This window comes from Podarcis bocagei (assembly GCF_964188305.1).
Source record: "Podarcis bocagei genome assembly, chromosome: 2".
In the NCBI taxonomy this organism is placed as follows: domain Eukaryota; kingdom Metazoa; phylum Chordata; class Lepidosauria; order Squamata; family Lacertidae; genus Podarcis; species Podarcis bocagei.
This window is the reverse complement of record NC_138126.1, coordinates 75,234,407-75,255,193: the sequence shown is the minus strand read 5'-3', so window position 1 is coordinate 75,255,193 and position 20,787 is coordinate 75,234,407. Positions and strand designations below refer to the sequence as shown.

The window sequence follows — 20,787 nt, the reverse complement described above, 5'->3', positions numbered from 1 at the left end:
CTCTCCCCACTCCAGTAAAAACACCCTTCCCTTGCTGGAAGAGTTGTCATATCAGGGCACAATTCTAATTCCCCGTTTCCACTGATGGGGATTTGCAGATTGGCAGAACCACTACCAAATCCACAGCCCTGCTTCTCATAGCAGCCGTGGCAGAAGTAAGGGACAGGATAGTTGGGACCAAACTGAGTCCATCGCTGTCCCACAACAACACTGAGCCTGGCTCAGGATTCAACAGATCCTGGGGCATCCCATCTCCACTATCCACCTTCAGAAAGCTCAATTTGGGGGCCTTTCACTGCTTGCCAATGGTAGGCAGTCTACCAACTGCATTCCTGCCCATGGCCCACCCATTTGTTCTGCAAGTAGAAATAGGAGGGTCATACCAATGGAATGACAGTTGGGCTATTCCATTGACAATGGTAGACAGGAGGCTGACTCAACCAGGAGAGTTGGGTGAAGAGACACATTTGCCTCATTCAACCCCTCACCCAGCCAGTGTAAGGGGGGGGGGGTTAGATTGCTCTGCCCATCTCCAAGTCTTGACACAATTTCTGCTGGTGAAAACTAGGCCTGAAACAAACTGTACAACTGCAAATTGCATATCCTTTCCCAAAAACCTCCACACATAATATTTTGAGCATCCAACCTAAGAAAGAGTTCTTGTAACTTTGAAAGTTCTCTGCCCCACAACTGGTCCCAGTAAAGGCATTATTTGACTGACCCAGTCAATACAAATAGCTGGTTCTACAAGCATGATTGATGTCAAGCAGAATTTTATATGTGACTCTATATGTTTCACATATAAGATAATGTTTGATGTGAAAAATGATAGGAAACAAAGCAGGCAAACTTGTGCTGGACAGGGAATGCTCATAGAGAAGTAAAGGTAAGGTAAAAGTAAAGGACCCCTGGATGGTTAAGTCCAGTCAAAAGCAACTATGGGGTGTGGCACTCATTTCACTTCAGGCTGAGGGAACTGGTGTTTGTCCACAGACAGCTTTCTGGGTCATGTGGCCAGTATGACTAAACCACTTCTGGTGCAACAGAGCACCGTGATGGAAGCCAGAGCACATGGAAACACCATTTACCTTCCGCTACAGTGGTACCTAGTTATCTACTTGCAATGGTGTGCTTTCGAACTGCTAGGTTGGCAGAAGCTGGGAGAGAGTAACTGGAGCTCACCCCATCATGCGTATTCAAAGTGGCTGCTTCCAAACCCCACCTCCACATGGCTTGCTGTGGGAATGTTTTGATCAGCTTCCCATGTGGACTGGCAGGAAGTAAGTGGCAGCTCCCATGCAGCACCCCTTGCACAAGAGCGTTTGAAAAAGTCCTGTGACACAACTCATGGAAAAGAGCTATCCCAGCCACTGGGCAAAGTGAGCCATCACAGAATCGGCTTGTTGCAGGCTGTGCAAAATGTTAAGGCCATCAGAGGATACAGGCAAAGGAAGCAGTGGTTGCTATGGCCACTGTGACAGCCTTTGTTTTTGTATAAATTTGTTTGTTTGTTTGTTATTAATAATATATTGATGTGCCCACTTTTCAGCTTACTTTGTTTTTTTCACTTTACAATGCTTTCTGTCTGCCTACCTCTTTCTTTTCCTTCTTGCTTCTGATTTCTCCCTCTGCCATTTCATCTTCCTTTTACCTTTTCCACTATTCTTCTGCCTTCCCCTCCATCCTTTTGGCTTCCCTTCCTTGTCCTTTTCATTCTCCTCCTTCCCCTTCCCCTTCCCTTCCAGTCCAAACTCCTAGGGCTTCTCTCCCCTAAGTATAGCAAGGGGTTTCTGTGTGTTTGTGTGTGTGTGTGTGTGTGTGTGCACTGAGAAAGATGGGCAGGCTAATGGGCAGGCAGGAGGGAAAAGGATATACAGAAAAATCCTTTGTTGGACTACTCAGAAGTAGACCCCACTGAGTTAAATAGGACTTACTCCCAGGTAAGCATGCATAGGATTTCAGCCTTAGAAAGGAAAGGTGTGAGGGTGGGTAGATGAAACAGGAGTTTAATTAGCAACAAGACTTTTTAAAGTGTTGATCCTGGGGCTTTGCCTCAGGCAGCACAATGTAATCGAGGTAATACATATGTTAACATTGATCATGGATTTCCATGAAATCCACCCCAAGCTGTTCTGCATTTGATGCCATGTTAAATTTAATCGTGACCCTCTGTATAATTTGGACAATGCACCACGGCATTTGCAGCTCCTTATAATGAAGCAGTCCTTACTGTAATGCAGGAACAGCTCCATGGTGAGGATAGGAAATAGAACCAAGTGTGCTGTATGCTGAGCCAGATGAAAGAATGGAGGCTCTGTCCTTGCTTTTTTACCAGGGTTCTGTGCAGCTCCCTGAAGAACGCTGTAGTTGCTGTGCAAAGGGTAGAGCTGGCCAGGATGTTGGATTGTAATGAAGGCATAGTACCTCAGGTTAAGTACTTACCATAATTCGTTCTGGAGGTCCATTCTTAACCTGAAACTGTTCTTTTTTTTATAATAATTTTTATTGCATTTTTTCCAGGTTACAAATAGGAGAGAAAAAACATAAACAGTAAAAAGAAAAGAAAAGACAGAAAATCTCAACCATTTCGTCAACTTATTTCAGAATTCTATCGGACTTCCCCACATCTCCCGCATAATGCATTCTTAACAATAAAATTTATCAGCAAATTATAACCTTGTTTCATGTGTTGAAACTGTTCTTAACCTGAAGCACCACTTTAGCTAATGGGGCTTCCTGCTGCTGCCGTGCCGCCGGAGCCCGATTTCTGTTCTCATCCTGAAACAAAGTACCGTACTTAACCTGAAGCACTATTTCTGGGATAGCGGAGTCTGTAACCTGGAGCATATGTAACCTGAAGCATATGTAACTTGAGGTACCACTGTATTTAATTCACTATGCATGAACACAACAGTTATGGGAGGTTGCCTGTGGATTTACTAGTATCAGACAGAGAAGGTCTACAAGGCTGGTGTTACTTTGCCTAAGTCATCTAATCACTTTGTATTTGCATACTTCTTTCTTTTCTTTTTAAAAAATGCATTTTCTTCTTCTTACATCTCTCTGTTTAGTGCTGTATAAATTATTACCAGAAGCAAGGGCTAATAAAAGAGATATTCTCCTGTTGTTCCCACCAAACTCTGTATCGGCATTTGAGGAAGGCAATCGTGCCATTTCACAAAGTGAGCACAATTCCACCTATTTTCCTTAAGTGTCCTATAGGCAATCCAAAATATCCAGATAATTAGAATCATGAACAAATGGGATATATTAACTTCAGTTAATGGGGGTGGGGGCAGACGTTACATTTCATAAAACCAATCTATAATCAGATAATTGCATTTCTAATTAACCGTAACATCTTCTGCAGGAGGCACAGAACTTATTTCAAAGGAAACTAAATGGTGTCCAATAAGTTATGTTGCTCTCCTTTTTCTGTCTCTAAGCAGAGGAAAATCCATGAGACATACTCCATGAATTGCTAGGATGATGTGAACCACAATTTTAGGCATGATTTAGTTGGACACAACTAAACAACAAACTTGTTTATTTAAAATAGTATTTCAATATATGTTTTATTAAACGGGAATGCAAAAGTTTAATGTAAAACTAAGAGGACAGTTTGATTTTCTATTGTAACTAGAGTTAATTTTTAAAGGGCAAAGTCAAACCTCTTAAGGACATAATTTCAATTATATTATGTGAAGGGTGAAAGAAAGAAGGAGAAAGAAACAAAAGTGTTTTTTTCCGATCAAATATTGGTTAATGCTCTGGTTGGCCACTGTGAGAAGAGGATGCTTGTCCAGATAGGCCTTTGGTTTGATGCAGCAGGGTTTTTCTAATGTTATTATCATCTACCTCTGCTAAAGCAACTGTCTCTTCTCTGGTTATTATTGTTGGTCCATTCTACATCTATCTAGAATTGCTCTGCTCAAAACATTCATCCTCACATCATGCAAATCTGAGCATGTATTCCACCAGTTCCTCCACTGTATTCAATTCAGATCCTGAATCCAAATAATCAAATCAGGAATCGGAATCCTCACATAGACTTACGAAAATGACCACCCTTTTTGTTTTACATAGGTCCTCAAGAGGAGATTGACTCATAGATATATAAAATAGTTTTAAAAACAAACATGCCTGCCAGCATCTACTAGAAACAATTCCTACATGAAGAAACTGAATATGTGTAATGCAGCAGCAAACTCCAGTTTGCTAAGCACGTAACCCACAGGAACCAAGAGTCAATCACAACTAGTTCTGAGGACGATCTACACATGCCTGCAAACACATCTGTCACATTCACACTTTACGTGCATAACATATAAAAGGTAGATAACCTAATTTTAGAAGCAGCCACAAATCTGGGTCAGAAAGAAAGAAAAAACACAGGTGAGCACATTAACAAACACATAAGAATGAGTTTTCCCAATATCTGACTTTTCTAGGAAGTAACAAAATTCAAGCTGGAATTTGCTTGCAACAGAAAACTATAAGAAGGGATGTGTATCAAACTGCTTTTTTTTGTAAAAAAAATGCTCACAAGATTGCAATGCTCTCTCTTGACATTTACATCCAGTGCAATCCTAAGCATGTCTTCTCAAAAGTAAGCCCCACTGAGTGTAACAGGGTTTATGCCCAAGTAAAAGTGTATAGGATTGTAGCCTTAATGGATTTATTCCATGTTACTCCGGGATGGCGATCTCACATATGAACTTCTTAACACTGGTCATTCTCCTTTTTGGAGAGCGGTACTATATACCTGTCAAAAGAGCAACAAACAATTCACCAACAATTTGCAAATATGCTGCTGATGCCCTTGTATTTAAAGTGTGTGGCTAGAATACAAAGAAGAACCAAACCACACAGATTTCTATAGTGTGCAGCATTGTTTTGTGTTTTGCACAGAATCCAGACACTTCCCTGTGTTCACACCACTATATCTGTCTATGGTTTCTGATAAAACTATCCTCAATTATTTTTGATAAAACTTCTCACAAGTTCCCACTCCACCACCAAGCCCAAAAACATGCAGAAAAGTATTATAAAAACCAAGATGGTGGGCTTTGGTGTCACTCATTAGGTGCCTCTGGCACACTATCAATGTTCTTGACCTCTAGTTATGTGCAAAGGGCATGAGATTTGTCACTTGGATATTGAATAACTATGTCAGAAAAGGAATTCAGTTTGCAGGGGTGTCAGTCAGATCATGTTCCATAGGGAATTTCATCTGCACTGAAGAAGTCAAAGTGCAAAAGGCCCACAAAGAGACTCCCATCTGCTTAATCTTACACAAACAGTCATAGATTGTAGTCTGGTTAATACATGCACTAAGAAAACAAAACAGGCATTCTACATCCAACATTAATAACTTTTAAATCTAATCAATTTCAGTGGGAGTGAAGAGATACTCATTCATTTAACAATGCTTTTAAAAAGTGCTTAACGTTTCTTAGATCATGTCTTGTATGACAAATCGTACAACTGGCAAATGCCATTTCCTGTAAAAATACGTTTTGGAGGGCTTTTTTAAAAAGGTGATGGAGCATGCTGCTGAATTGATTTTAAGCTTCTTGGTGCTAGTAAGACACAACCTCTGCCTAAAGACAGTTTGGATATTTCAATGATGGGGTATCAGCAGTGCTTTCCCCCCCAAAAAATGTTTAGGGGTACTCTTGTTTTCCTACTCATACTGAAATACTGCCCCTCAATGAGGCCAAACTTAGATTTACAAAATGTTTAGGTGTATGCGTACTCCTGCGTCCCTCCAGAAAAAAAGCACTAGGTATAAGCATACCCTCCAAGTGTCCCATTTTTTAATGTTTTATTATGTTTTTATATGTGTTGGAAGCTGTCCAGAGTGCTGGGGCAACCCAATAAGATGTGTGGGGTATAAACAGTAAAATGATCATAATGGAATGGGACGTCCCTGTTTTCATTGGAGAAATGTTGGCGGGTATGCATAAGTGGGCTATCTAATATCACCTTGTAGGTTTCACAGCAGGCCACGATCCCCTGATCTGCAACTATGTTGCCTAGCCACAAAGCAGGCCGTTCTTCTACTCTTATCATTACTTGTGAAGTGCATATAATAAAGTATTTGATTTTTTTTATTTTTAAAAGAAAAACATTTTAGTGAATATTGCTACTTTTGCTGCTGAGGCTTAGTATGGTAAGACTCAAGTATACACTTCCAGAGTTAACACTAATTACATTACTTCTGGTAAATGAGCCATCCTAGCTGCTAGAGAGCTGTGAAAATTTGAGTCGTGGGCTTTTTAGACTCGTCTACCCATGTACTAGGGGACGCGGGTGGCACTGTGGGTTAAACCACAGAATCTAGGACTTGCCGATCAGAAGGTCGGCGGTTTGAATCCCCACAACGGGGTGAGCTCCTGTTGCTTGGTCCCAGCTCCTGCCAACCCAGCAGTTCGAAAGCACGTCAAAGTGCAAGTAGATAAATAGGTACCGCTCCGGCGGGAAGGTAAACGGTGTTTCCGTGCGCTGTTTTGTTTTGACAGAAAGCAGCTTAGTCATGCTGGCCACATGACCCGGAAACTGTCTACGAACAAACGCCGGCTCCCTCGGCCAATAAAGCGAGATGCCAGCCACTGGCTGCTCCTGTGACATGTGACAACTTGAACCTGAAATGCAAACAATCAAAAATCACTGCCTTTTTTCACCCTACTGCCCCTCCACGCAGCGTGCACCCCCATTTGGATTCTCCAGGATTAACCACGCAAGAGAAATCATGACTTGAGGGAAACACAAAGCGGCCTCTTACACTACTATCATGGAATGTGGCTGGTATTAAATCCAAACTGACAGATCCATCATTTGTTGCCTATATAAATGGCAGCCACATCCTTCTATTCCAAGAGTCATGGGCCTGTGAGGACTTCTATCTAACAGGATACAAGGGCTTTTACCTGAATGCCACACAGAACTCGTTATCACATGGTAGACCGCAAGGAGGCTTGGCTACCTTTGTTTCCTTAGCCATAAATTTTCAGGCCGAAAAAATTGACATCCAGTCGTCACTCATGCTGATTATAAAGTTGCAAACAGCAGAGGAAACGATAGTAGTGATCAATATCTACTTATGCCCAATCTATAAGAGAAATTTGGTTGATCAGAGATGGCAGGAAATCCAAGTGACATTGGAAACACTTTTTGATAAATACCCCGAAGCCACTTTTCTGTTGGCGGGAGATTTTAATGGACGCCTGTCACATACTGACCAAATCTTATTCTCTAAATTTAGCAAGTACCCTTCTTCACCTCTTGTGACTACAGATCTTTTACCAAGGAAATTCAAAGATAACATAGCCACCTACGCAGGTTTCAAATGCAGGCAAACCTTGCTGGCCCTCAATTTCCTTCTGCTAAATGGGGCAGTCAGCTCGGACTACCCTGCCGAATTCACCTATTGGTTAGGTTCACGTGCATCCACTATTGACTTTGTATGGATATCTCCTGACCTTACCCCAAAAATATCCAGCTTTAAGGTGGCTACAAGATTGGAGAGTGATCACTTCCCTCTAGAAATTTCCTTGACTCTGGCTGACGAACTTGATAGGCACTCCTTTGTGCACCTATCAAATGATCATCTGGAGATAAGACCTACAGCCCTTAAATGGACCTCCAATTCGGCCCAGCAGTTGAACGAACTTCTCTGGTCTGATCAGCTCCAAATAAAAAGGGCTTCCCTTATGCAGGCGGATGAGCCTCTACCAATATATGACGATATAGTAGAACTTCTAAAACCAACACTAGTCCGGTCCCCCACAAAGCATGGTAAACAGTTTTTCCACAAAAAATGGTTCGATGAGGAATGCAAAAACTTCAAGAATCATCTGTATAATGAATGGTTGGCATACAGAGCATCAAATGACCCCATGCCAAGTAACCGTCTTATCACCCTCAGGAGAAGTTATAAAGCCCTACTAAAGGAAAAGAAGCTTGAGGCAGAAAGAAACAATTGGAACAACCTTTTGATAGCTGCAGAGAATAGAAATCCAGCCTCTTTTTGGCAGTTAATTTCCAGATACCTGGGTAGGCCGCTTGCAAGAATAGAACCCCACATCTCAGCGGACACTTGGGAAAGATACTTCGCCGATCTGTATGCAGCCCATGATGCCTGCGGAGATACGGTGGAGCCGGAAGCACTGCCCGATTGGGACCCAGTTACATGCCCTGAAGTTGAAACTCTCATAGATCGATTTAAAGCAGGCAAGGCCCCCGGTGATGACCTTATATCCATTGATGCCATCAAAGCAAATAAAGATTGGTGGATCCCACTTTTAGCAGCACTTTACACGCATATAAACAAAACAGCAAAATTTCCCTCTAGCTGGAGCTCTGCGTTGATTGTATTAATACATAAGAAAGGCCCACGTACAGAGCCGAGCAACTTTAGGCCAATCAGCTTGCTAAATGTCATTGGGAAGATTTACTCGGGGTACCTACTAAACAAACTATCGAAATGGATGGAGGACGACAATATCATTGCCGATGAACAGGCGGGTTTTCGCCCTGGAAGATCTACTACAGACCAAATATTAACCTTGAATCACCTGGCGGAAAAGTATGCCGGCAAAGCCCCAAAGGTTCTTCATGTGGCTTTTATTGACCTTAAGCAGGCATTTGATCGAATCTCTAGAAAGCAGCTATGGACAAAACTGGCTGCAACAAATATCGATCGTCGTCTCCTTCATCTGATTATCAGCCTCCATACAAACACCTTTCTGAGAATCAGGCTAGACAATAAAGGCCTAGTCTCCAACCCCGTTACCACCACTAGAGGGGTAAGACAGGGTTGTTTATTGGCCCCAGCATTGTTTAACTTTTACATTAACTCACTGGTGACTCACATGGCCAATGATGCTTTCCACCCCCCCAAACTAGCAGGCCGATCTCTGAATGTTCTTCTGTATGCGGATGACGCCGCACTTCTTGCTAGATCCCCTATTGGACTGAGGAGAATGTTGCAAGCTCTACATGAATACTGTGATCAGCATGAGCTCCAACCCAACTATGCTAAGACCAAGATCATGGTCTTCTCTGCCCGACCGAGACTCTATCGATGGTCGATGAACGGGATCCCCCTAGAGCAGGTTAACTGCTTTAAATATCTGGGACAAGTAATACGGTCAAATAGGTCTTTTCTGGCCCATAGAGACTATATAACAACTAATGCATCTAAAGCAGCCATCCAGATTAGATCTCTATATGCTAAGAATCAGGCTCAATCAGTGACGATAGCTTTGAGACTCTTTCAAATGAAAGTCCTCCCCCTTCTTTTGGTGGGCATCTCTTTAGGCTCCCGTAGGGACTTTTTGAAACTGGATTCTATCCAAACGCGATTCCTTAGAGCCATCCTTAGGATTCCCCCCTCGGTAGCGGGTGCAGTTATGAGATTAGAGGTCGGCTGGCAAGCTCTACGGTATGTGGCCTTGAAGACGAAGCTCTGGCTATGGCTCAAGCTTTGTTTTAAACCAGTGGGTATTGCCCCCTTGATATTGAGGGATGATTTCCAATCATCGTGGGAAAGGGAGGTCACTAATGAGGTTCAATCCTGCGGATTGTCTCACCTTTACTTTGAGTCTATGTCGTACAATCAAGCTAGAGCTGTGATCTCCCGGAGACTGAGTGACATTGCTAGACAAGAGGACATAGCCCAGGTAAAACCAGGGATGTTCCTAGGGGACCAGATCTATCGGACCATACCAGCCCCCTACCTTGCAGAAATCCACTATGTGGAATACCGCAGACTTCTTACAGCGGCTAGATTAAATGTCCTTGACTCTGCGATATTGTGGGGAAGGTACAGGGGAGTACCATACGCCCAGAGAACCTGTCGTGCCATGGGTGTGGTTGAGTCCACCGAACACATTCTCTTGACTTGCCCTTCTTATGCAGAGCTTAGACAAAATTTTATAGACCCACTTCTATGTCAATTTAGCTCCCTACCCAGAGAAAACCAGGTTTTACACTTGCTGAATAACGTCACTAGAGCTATACCTTCCTTGGTGGCCAAATTTCTTTTTTTAGCTTTTAAGCGTCGCAAGACTTTAATTGATTGTATTGATATGGGGCTATCTGTTTAGCCCATTTTAGTGTTGGCTAAGCTCAAAAATCTTCTTGGATGTTTTAACTGTGTATTGACAATTGTACTTTTTTCTGACTGACGGTCGAATAAAAGGTTGATGATGATGATGATGATAAAGCGAGATGAGTGCCGCAAACTCAGTCACGACTGGACCTAATGGTCAGGGGTCCCTTTATCTTTTACCCATGTACTATCTGAAACCAAAGAAGAGCACGGATTGCTAGATGTGAATATTTTTTCCAAGCCTCCAACCCCACTACTGAGTCTGCAGCTCTTATCATCTCTGGCCATTGGCCATGCTAGCTGGAAATTGGCCATGATGGAAATTGGAATGCAACACCATGTGATGAATCACAGGTTCCCGGTCCCTGGTTTAATCTGTAGAAATTTCCTTTCCTTAGATGGCTAGAAAGCAATACAGATAAATCACAGAGGATGTAAGTCTCTGGAGGAAGAAAATTCCTTCTGGCAGAGATCTGTTCTTGTTATCCTCAGTTGCTCTCATTGATTCTAGTTGGACGAAGGGCTTGTTCCTAGTCAAATTCAAGTTGGCGCAAATAACTAATAGAACGTGAATCTGTTCTGTCTATTCATAATCACAGGTGTCTGTAGCTTTGGGCTGAAGAAGCACACCTGGCCACCATAATAAAGAAGAATGGTAAAGAATAGGCATATACAAGTACACTAACATGTCACAACAAGAGCCCTATTTATGCTTTCTGTTCACCGGGGGGGGGGGAGCCATTTTAAATAATATGGCTGACCCTTAGAGGGTGTCTTACTGTGTCCTGCTTCTCATGTAAGTCAGCTCTTAGTGTGACTGTATAAGGACTTATATCATCTTATTTTCCTTTTGTTCTGAAGACTTTTCCTTGAAAAATGTTTGTAGCGTTCAAAAGCTTGTAACATTATTGGAAGGGGGGAGATACATTTACATATTCTCTACCCTTAGGGACAACACAATTATACTTCTCTGATCTATGCAGAAAAAAATCCTAACAGTACTTGGCATTGACCACCACTTTTCCCAGCTATTAAGCACAAATTATACTTTCATCCAACTATTTTATTTTTAAGTTTCATAGAGTAACAAAACAGCAAATGATTGCTTGATTGGAAATTTGTTTGATACTGTAATATGCTTAATATACAGTATGTGCAAATAACTCAGTTGTCAATTAGTTCATAGATCAAGTCCTTTTAATAACGGTTGTGGACTTATCTATTTGATGTAATCCTTTGCATTTTCTATAGAATTAAACATAGTGCATCATCTGACAAGGGAAAGCAGGTGACATGTATTCTCCAGATTTGGTTCATCATGTAGAAAGTCCTACCTTTGAAGAAGCAGTCTTTGCTGTGAATAATGTAGATTTTCTTCCTTTGCAAGCAGGATGCTCGATGAAGTTCACAGTGATTCTCATAGAATTTGCCATCAGATCCACACACCGGCATATAACTGGGCTTGCAGTCATCTATGCATCTACATTCGGGCTTATCGGTCTCCTTGTTCACAACGCACTTGCTTCCCCGGCCACAGTACTTCTTTTCACATGATGCATGAAGGCCATCTTGCCCATAAAGCACTGGAAAAGGAGAATGGTGGAGCAGGAGGAAAGAAAAGTTTCGGTGTTAACAACTCCAAGCTGAGTAACAAGGGAACACTTCTTTTGCCGCAACATACTTTAGTAGCCAAAATACTTTTCCAAAGCTGTGTCAGACAGATATCACAGAGACTGTGCCACCATTTTCACCCACTGTGCTCCACATATTCACTAAGCACATGATGGAAGGCTTCATTCATTGGCACCACCCCAATGCCAACCTGCCCAACAGTCCCAACCTATGACCGACATGGGTTCAGTGAAGATCTGATCAGAGAGCCTATGTGCTGACAGAGAACATGTGGAGGGCACTGTGTGAAAGGAGCCTCTTGCATTCAGCCTGCCTAGTCTTTGGTTGGTGCCTATGTATTATTTACTTGCTGATTTTAAAAGTTGAATTCATTAGCCATATGCATAGACTACCTTTCTAGTAGATCTCTTTGCTAGACATCTCTTTGACTTAGAAGTTAGGTTCCACTTTCATCTCTTGAACTATTATGGGCCAAGACTCACCGTTAACAGTGACAGACAAGCAACCTGGCTCCTTTGTCATTCCCCCATCAGCATGCTTAATAGGTCTTCAGCATTTCAGTCTTTAAAACATTTCTGACATTTAAAGGCTGCAATGTCAGCATATTTACTAGGGATTCAATTTCACTGAGTGGTATCTAACTACCGTGTCCCATCAGTGTAAGGATTTCTGCCCCTGCAACAGGACTCCCTCCCCCTTCCACTGTGCATGCCAAATCTGCTCCAGAGGGTTGGGAGAACCCCCAGAACAGATGCAGGGGGACAGGAGGAAAAGAGGAGAATGTTCTGTTGTGCATGCAGAAATCCTTGCACTGAAAGAATGAGAGGGCTATGTTGGATTCCTCCTGTTGAACCTACCCCAGGACTTCTGAAGAAACATGTGCATAATCATAGAATCATATAGTTGGAAGAGACCACAAGGGCCATCGAGTCCAACCCCCTGCCAAGCAGGAAACACCATCAGAGCACTCCTGACATATGGTTGTCAAGCCTCTGCTTAAAGACCTCCAAAGGAGGAGACTCCACCACACTCCTTGGCAGCAAATTCCACTGTCGAACAGCTCTTACTGTCAGGAAGTTCTTCCTAATGTTTAGGTGGAATCTTCTTTCTTGTAGTTTGGATCCATTGCTCCGTGTCCGCTTCTCTGGAGCAGCAGAAAACAACCTTTCTCCCTCCTCTATGTGACATCCTTTTATATATTTGAACATGGCTATCATATCACCCCTTAACCTCCTCTTCTCTAGGCTAAACATGCCCAGCTCCCTTAGCCTCCTTAGCACATCTTTTTGAAAAGACACAGAATTGAGCTGGTCTAGAGGCTGTAAACTGGTGCAAAACACTGAGACTAGGCTGCTGAAGAGGACAGATTATTGCTCAAATGTTTGTGCTGGCTGCCCATATGCTACCAGGTCAGCCTCAAGGTTCCTGTGTAAAATTATAAGGTCATTAATCTGAGTCCAGAATATCTCAAAAACCACCTGAGATCTTCAGGGCATTCACTGTACTGTATTGGACCTCCCATTGCTAGTACAGTGGTACCTTGGGATGCGAACGGGATCCGTTCCAGAGCCCCATTCGCATCCTGAACAGAACATAAGACATGACTGCGCATCTGCGTATACGCGTGATGTCATTTTGACCATCTGTGCATGTGCGAGCGGCGAAACCCGAAAGTAATGCGCTCCATTACTTCCGGGTCGCCGCGGAGCGTAACCCGAAAATAATTATCCTGAAGCGTATTTATCCCGAGGTATGACTGTATAAGTAGCTTATATCAACCAGGAGCTGTGTGTTCAGTATTGTGGACCCAATTTTATGGAACTCTTTCCCACTTGAGGTCAGAAGGGCCTCCCTGTTGAACATCTGGCATCTACTGAAGACTTTATTCTTTCCCTTGAGCATTTTAACTGATTTCTGATTTTATATTTTAAACTGATTTTTTTATATTTACTGTACTGAATTACTTGTACACTGCTTAGAGACTATTGGGTGGAATTCAACATAATGCTAAGTAGGGTATGCATGTAGAGAATGAGATCTGCTTGAAAACCACACTTCCGCCCAGAACTTCAGAACAGATTTAAGTGGTATAGGAAGGATGAGAGGGAGAGAAGTCCTATTGTCTGAGTGGGCAATGCATTCTATGCATGCCAGCAACTGAGCTGAATCCCGTCCGCTGTAATTAAGTGGTAGATAAATTGTTGAAATAAATAATGAATAAACAGGTGGTTAAGCCATGTGACAAACTAAAGCCTCAGTGATTACAACATAGCAACCACGTGATTTCAATAAAGTTGTGTCTGTATACTCAGCAATGTGCTTGATATCAATAGGAAACTTTTGTTCATAAAGTGAAACGATTATTGTGTTCTGAACAGCATAAAACTGGTGTCACAAAACCAGACAAGGTCACATTGGGTTCTTTGAGGCAGGCTAGCCAATGAAGTGCCCCCCAAATGTTGTTGGACCACAACTCCCATCAGGCCCACCAGCATGGCTGATAAGGGATGATGGGAATTGTAGTCCAACAACATCTGGAGGGCACTGCATTGGCTACACCTGCTTTAATGTAATGAAGACTAATTAGGAGGCATTCAACTGACAATGGGCACACTCTATCGTTGGATGAGTTTCCAAGGATGAAAATTTAGGTTTGATACACATAGCAGTTTGAAGACATTTGACTGTGACATGAGAGCCATACATACATATTGTTTATTTTGGCATTCTCTTGTTACTGTTCAAATGGTTTCTGAAGCACTTCTAACATTCACAAAACTTGTTTGACTAGAGATTAAGGCTGAAGAAAATAAGCTGTATGCAGACAGCACTAATTGGCTCTATCATATCACCTTAAGAGTTTGGGAAAAGATTGCCTCCAACCTTTTTTGTCCAGGAGATATTGACCAGGTTTAGACATGTTGACATGTATATCATGCAGGTTCTCATGTTCATATTTATACCAGGGTTTATACACAGGTTCATATTTATGCCATTGGATTCCCGTATCTTTCAGGTAGTGCCACAAAAAGATTGGATGACACTGAAATCCTAACCAAAAAAAAAATTGTTAGTCTCTAATAATGTGGGACCTGATGTTTCAGAGAGCAGAAGGCTTACAGCTATTAGTAGAAATGGATACAGAAAAGGATTTCCCAATGAAGGTACTGTTCAAAAATTAATAACTGGCATTTTACTCAATTATCCAAGTTTTTCGAAATTAGAAGATTACTGTGCAACGTTAATTGTAATAAGCATAATGTAGAGCATTACAAAAGCATGTTGCAAAAGGACTAATCAAAACAGAAAGGTTAGTTTGCAATTTGCTGCAAGCTTTAATCCTTCTGTTGTTACTGCATTATCATCTTTTCCACCATTATAATGTAGTGCAAAAATGCTTCCATGCCAAAGGTAGGGGCTCCAAAGCCCCTGCCGCCTGAAGTGAGTTATAATATGCAACATCAGTCAACAGCTTTATATGTAAAAAATGAAAACAAAATCCCACGTTTCCTCCAGCTGTAGTTAAAGCTTAATTTTCAACACTGTAGATTCAAAGGCAAGGAATCTGTTATTGGAGGATTAACTTCTCTACTCAATAGCTTATTAAAATTCCCACCAACCTTGGCAGGCTAAGAAATATTGACATTTTTTCTTGAATCATAATAAACTAGAAGGTCAAAGTGTCTCCAAGTGGCATAAAAATTACAGTCCCTAAGTGGCATATCTGAATATCCTTTATTCACTTTACTAATTGTTCAGCATGCCCCTGCAACAGCATGCCCCTGCAACAATATCCATGGGACTGCTAATACTGTAACCTGTGCGTGGCTTGACTGCAAAGGTCATTTACAATTACAGTGTATACTGTACATTTGTCACAACACAAATGTAAAGCACAAAAGCCCTGCAGAAAAAAATCAGCACAGCTAACAGTCACATAAAGGGCTCTGTTTTAAAAGAGAACTGTGGGCACTCAAACTTGATTTTGGTTGGGTTGTAGACTTGGGACATCCTATCCATGGTAGTTTCACACTCTGATTTAAAAAAAAAAATCATCCAAAAAAGCTTCCAGGACATATTCCCTTCCTTCCTCTTCTCTCTAATAACTGTACCCTCTGCTTCCCTGGATTTCATTTACCTGCACTATTCCATAAAGTGTACTTGATGGTGCTACGTCATCATTGGTGATGATAATGAGGATGATGATAGAAGCAAACTCCTAACATGCTTCATCACATGTTGGCATGACCAAGAAGAAGAACCCAGAAGGAAGCTATGCTGTTAGGAACAATGTTGACGCTCAGTGGTTAGTGCTATCAGGAAGCAGGCTAAGCCACTACCCAAATAGTGGCTCAAGTGCATGCAGATTTTACTTGCCCTACCCCATGAGTGAATGACTGCTATTCACCCCAACTGGCAAACTCAAGCTAAACTAAAGCACTGCATTAGGAAGACCACTGTGGTCAGGACAAAGCTTCCTTTCACCTGATTGACATGGAGGCGCCCCTCACGTAGGAAGGAGGAGCAGAGCCACACCACTATCCCTGGTGTCATGCACCTCCATCTGACCCTGTTTGCTCATGACCACATATTGAGCATAGATGTCTGAGGAGATGTCGTGTCCTGTAATTCCAGTTCCTGATGAAGGCTATGCCTGTAGTGGGCCATTTGGCACATAATATGTGCACAGTGGGGTCATGTGGCCTCAGGGACAGGGCAAGCAGCACAACTCCACTGTCTCTTTCTGTGTGCAGACTTCACAAGTACAGTGGTACCTCAGATTAAGAACTTAATTCGTTCTGGAGGTCCTTTCTTAACCTGAAATGGTTCTTAACCTGAGGTACCACTTTAGCTAATGGGGCCTCCTGCTGCCGCCGCGCTGCCGGAGCACAATTTCTGTTCTCATCCTAAAGCAAAGTTCTTAACCTGAAGCGTCTGTAACCTGAAGCGTCTGTAACCCGAGGTACCACTGTAATGTGTGAATGGAGTTGGAGCTCTGCATCTCTCTGCACACCCCTCACCCACTGAACTAGTGAATTAACCACTAGGTAACAAAATGGCATTGTATCCAGATAGAGAGATGCTAATTTTCAGCCTGGTAAGGACTAGCAATTTGCAGAACACAGCAATACTCACTTGAGAATAAAAATCAATAGAGGGGCATGCTTTGCTGAGGAGGGGTGGATCATGGGGATTTATATCCACACAGTCAAAATTGCAAATATCAAAATCTGACCTTGGAATTCAACATGTAAGCACTTAAGTCTGAGTTCCTGCTGCATAAGGAACAGCTAGCCCCAATGCTCAGCGGCATTATTCAACCCATGTTTCCCTGAGCTCTTTGGCAAGGACATGCTAGAGAGGATTATTAGACTTCGGCAAATTAATATTTGTATAGTCCTTTGAAGAGCTAAAGCACCACACAAGAATTATCAGTCAGTGTTCAGTTCAGGCAAGAGAAACAATTGACAGGCTTCAGCTGCGAATGAGTCAATACGAGAAAAGCCCCAAGGCATTTCCCATTTAGAAACACAGCTCTCTCTTCCCATTAATATAATTTGATATTTTTACTAATACACGGGATGTCACTGAATGCCATTCAAAGTTACAGAAAAGGATTCCTCACAGTGGCAAATAGCAGCCGCAGTCGGTTTGGCACAAAGCCATGCCTGCTGTCCATTTAGGATCCAGTAGTGTAATTACTTGGGACTTGCTGCAGTGTTAATTATCTGGAATGTTTGGTTGTAGGAATATAAAGAATTGTGCCAATGAGTAACTGTTTGCAGGGGCTAAGCCTTATTTATCTGCGCCAGTGGGCAGATTCACGGTGGGGCCTCTAAATAAAGCAATAAACCAAATCTATTGTAGTGCTAGTCTGATAGTATTTCAGCACATGCTTTGGTTATGTACATTTGGCAAAGGCTAAGCTCCAAGTTCCTCAGCCTAGTGAAAGGCATCAAACCATCTATTTGTAACAGAGTGCTTGTGATTAAGAAGGCTGTCACTCAGAGGGCATCTAGAGGCACTGTTGTTCTTCACCAAATCCATTTAATTTGTGCCCGGGTGATTTAAAATAATGCTTCTAATGCTGCAATTCTATGTACACTTAAGGGGATTTAGTCAGTAGCAAGCCACACATAGGAAATGCCATAGTGGGATTTGCTTCTGAATAAATAGTCCTAGGACTGAGCTCTTAGAGGCAAACTAGACAGCATTAATTGGGCAAATGGAATGCAATTATCACATACTGTTTGTTATGCAAAGAGCAGCTGCCCGCAAGCTGGAGCAATGTCCTGGTCCTGGTTTTGGCCCTGGGGGATGGGGAGGGGGAGTGAGAAATCAGTTCTCCACAGTTGCTATCTGCATTTCTAGGGAAGCCTCCACAATGGCAACTTTCGACATGATTCTTCTGCAGGTACATTAGCAGAGAAAGAAAGAGTTAACTTCCCTGCCCCACAGTCCTGAAAGGCTTCCCTGTGGCCGTTAGATCCCGGATTACCCAGGGTTCCAGGATCTGGGTGGCCTGTGCATGAAGTGGTAAATGTGTGAAGGATTCCCCACCTTTGACAGCCATTGTAGTGAATGGACTGGAGAGGTACCTCTGGGCGGACCTGTCCCCCATGGGCTCAGGGCTAAAACCATGGACCAGAAGCCTCCCTTTATACTCACTTTCCCTCTCTCTTTGAACAATATTATCTAGGGGGCTATAGATGGGGATGGGGGACCTGTCCCCTTCTATGTTGGACTCCTATCAGGCCCAGCCAGCATGATCATTGGGGTCAGGGAGGGTGGAACTTTATTGTGCAATAGCATCTTGTTTCCCCCACCCCAGCCTGAACCATGCATTGCTCCTCCAGTCAAAGCTGCCTTCCTGGTATGCTACTTGATATTTGCTACTCTTCTCATATGATCCCATCCTCTCCTGCAAGCCTACTCAGGCTTAGCAGCATGCATCAACTCCCATGATCCTTATCCAATGTTCATGCCATGGGTAAAATTGTAAAACAGACAATAGCTAAGGTAGAGGAGAATGGCAAAATAGCGCATAGTGTGTTGCCTACAAGCTGGCTTTGTTTTGAGCTGTTCTTTAGCCAAATAGGTCCCCCCTTCTTTTCAAATAAAGGATCCACACAAATAAGCTACCGTATTTTGGAGCGAAATACTGCTTTGCATTCCCAACATGGCAAACCACACTACAAAGAACAGCCTCATAAGAGGACTTCTCAAAAGCACTCTTAATTAACACACAGGTGAGTAATAGCTTCCGACTAAACATTTGACCTTGGTCATCTGGTACATTAAGCAAAGTAGCTCCAAAGGCATGTTCTTTCATGTGATTGCTATTTACAACAATGCCTGTCTGTTAAAAGCATATGGCTGTCCAAAGAAGACTTGACTGCCTAAAAAGAAATTTCTAAGGCTCATCAGCCAAGGCGAACTGAAGGATCTCTCAGGTCACTTCTCAGCTTCTGAGACGACGACAAAATTCAGGATGTAGTTCACTAATTAAACAAGCTGCTCATCAACATTTCTCTCGTGTTATTAAAGCTGAATGAATTCCCCACTCTGGCAAGGAGTATAAAAAACAGTAATGGAAAAGGTAATCAAGTGAAACTACTAGCTAACTGCTTGGAGGATTTATGAGCCCACCATGCTGCATAAAAAAGATATAATTCGTTTAATTTATTAGTCATAAAGAAAGTAATTTACTTTGGTTAAAAACTGATCATCTTACAAAACAAGCCACTTTTTGACACTAATTAAATTTACCAAATATGGCCGAAGACTGGAGGTACTATATTATATTAACATTAGTGTGACAGGAGAAGAAGTCTATTTGTCTCCCTTGTGAACTGCTCCTGGTGATCACATGAATTCAGGTTAGAAATAAGTGATGTATAGACATTAGGAGGAAGAAGTCTGTGAAGCTATGGTTTTCCTTGATATTAAATTCAATGGACATGATCTAGCCAAAGCTACACCATACTTAGCTCTGGTAGATTTCAGTCGGTCAGCTAAGTGCACATTCCTGTTCGCCACTGAAGTCAATGAGATTTCAAAGTGCTTAACTTTGGCTTTTGATCATGCACATTTCATCAGTATCCTTTAATACACAAAGCACAGTACACTGCTAAACTCAATTTCCAATATTTTCAAAGGTTTTATTTTTTTTATAACCATACTATGGTATACATTGTCACCTCTCTTTAAAAAATCTATTCTCTACTGCAGTTTCAATGCAAAATTTCCGATTGGCTGAACTTCCAGTAAGTTTAATGGGAGTTAAACCTCCTGCAGAATTTACTAGCAGGTTTTATTTTTAAATGCATCTCCACGATCATGAGAACTATAAATTTCCTTTTAAAGACGCAGATAGCTCAGATAGCTGAGCTTAGGAATGTGAATTCTGTATCAGACATCTTACTGAGTACAGAACCTTTCATATGCAGAATCATAGGACACTAACAGTTCAGATTATAATGGTTAGGGTACGTTCTGCAGTTTCTCTAGCTGTGAGTGTCTCTAGCTGTAAATTCAGTAAATATGCAAGTTACAATCCATTCCCATAAAAAATATATGAATGCTATGGCACTGATTTCAGTGTTTTATGGCTTGCATAGATCACATCTAGGCCATCAAAATGCTATCAAGCATGAATTACACATTAATTACCTGTGAAGAATAGTAAGTAAATTTAAATATCCTGCGTGCCCCCATCGTATTGAGCAAGTATAATTTACTTTGCTTGTAAGGATAATAAACTAGCAGATCTGATAAGGGAGCTTCCTCCTTCCCTTAGCAATGCATATTTATGATCTATTCCTCAGGTAAATTTATACTTTGAAGCAATATAAATTTAGTCATATACTAATTCAGCTCCGTTGCTCTTCAGCCAGCAAACCAAAGTATGCATTTTTGTCACTGCAATATGACGGGTTTGGCATAATTTCTAAGGGGTGCTTAAGTCCAACTCAGCAGGCAAACGGTGCTGATTTCTCATATTTGTTGTACATGAGAGGAAGGATTTGGAGACGGTT

At 42.0% G+C, this 20,787-nt stretch overlaps 1 protein-coding gene across 3 annotated transcripts in view; it reads right to left on the bottom strand.

Moving 5' to 3' along the window:
* Nucleotides 1-20,787, bottom strand: part of FSTL4 (follistatin like 4) — a 354,194-nt gene that overhangs the window by 220,481 nt on the left and 112,926 nt on the right. For all 3 annotated transcript variants that reach the window (XM_081185557.1, XM_081185558.1, XM_081185559.1), the window contains exon 4: nucleotides 11,452-11,700. In XM_081185557.1, the coding sequence (XP_081041683.1) occupies nucleotides 11,452-11,700 (249 nt within the window). The remainder of the gene's footprint in view (nucleotides 1-11,451; nucleotides 11,701-20,787) is intronic.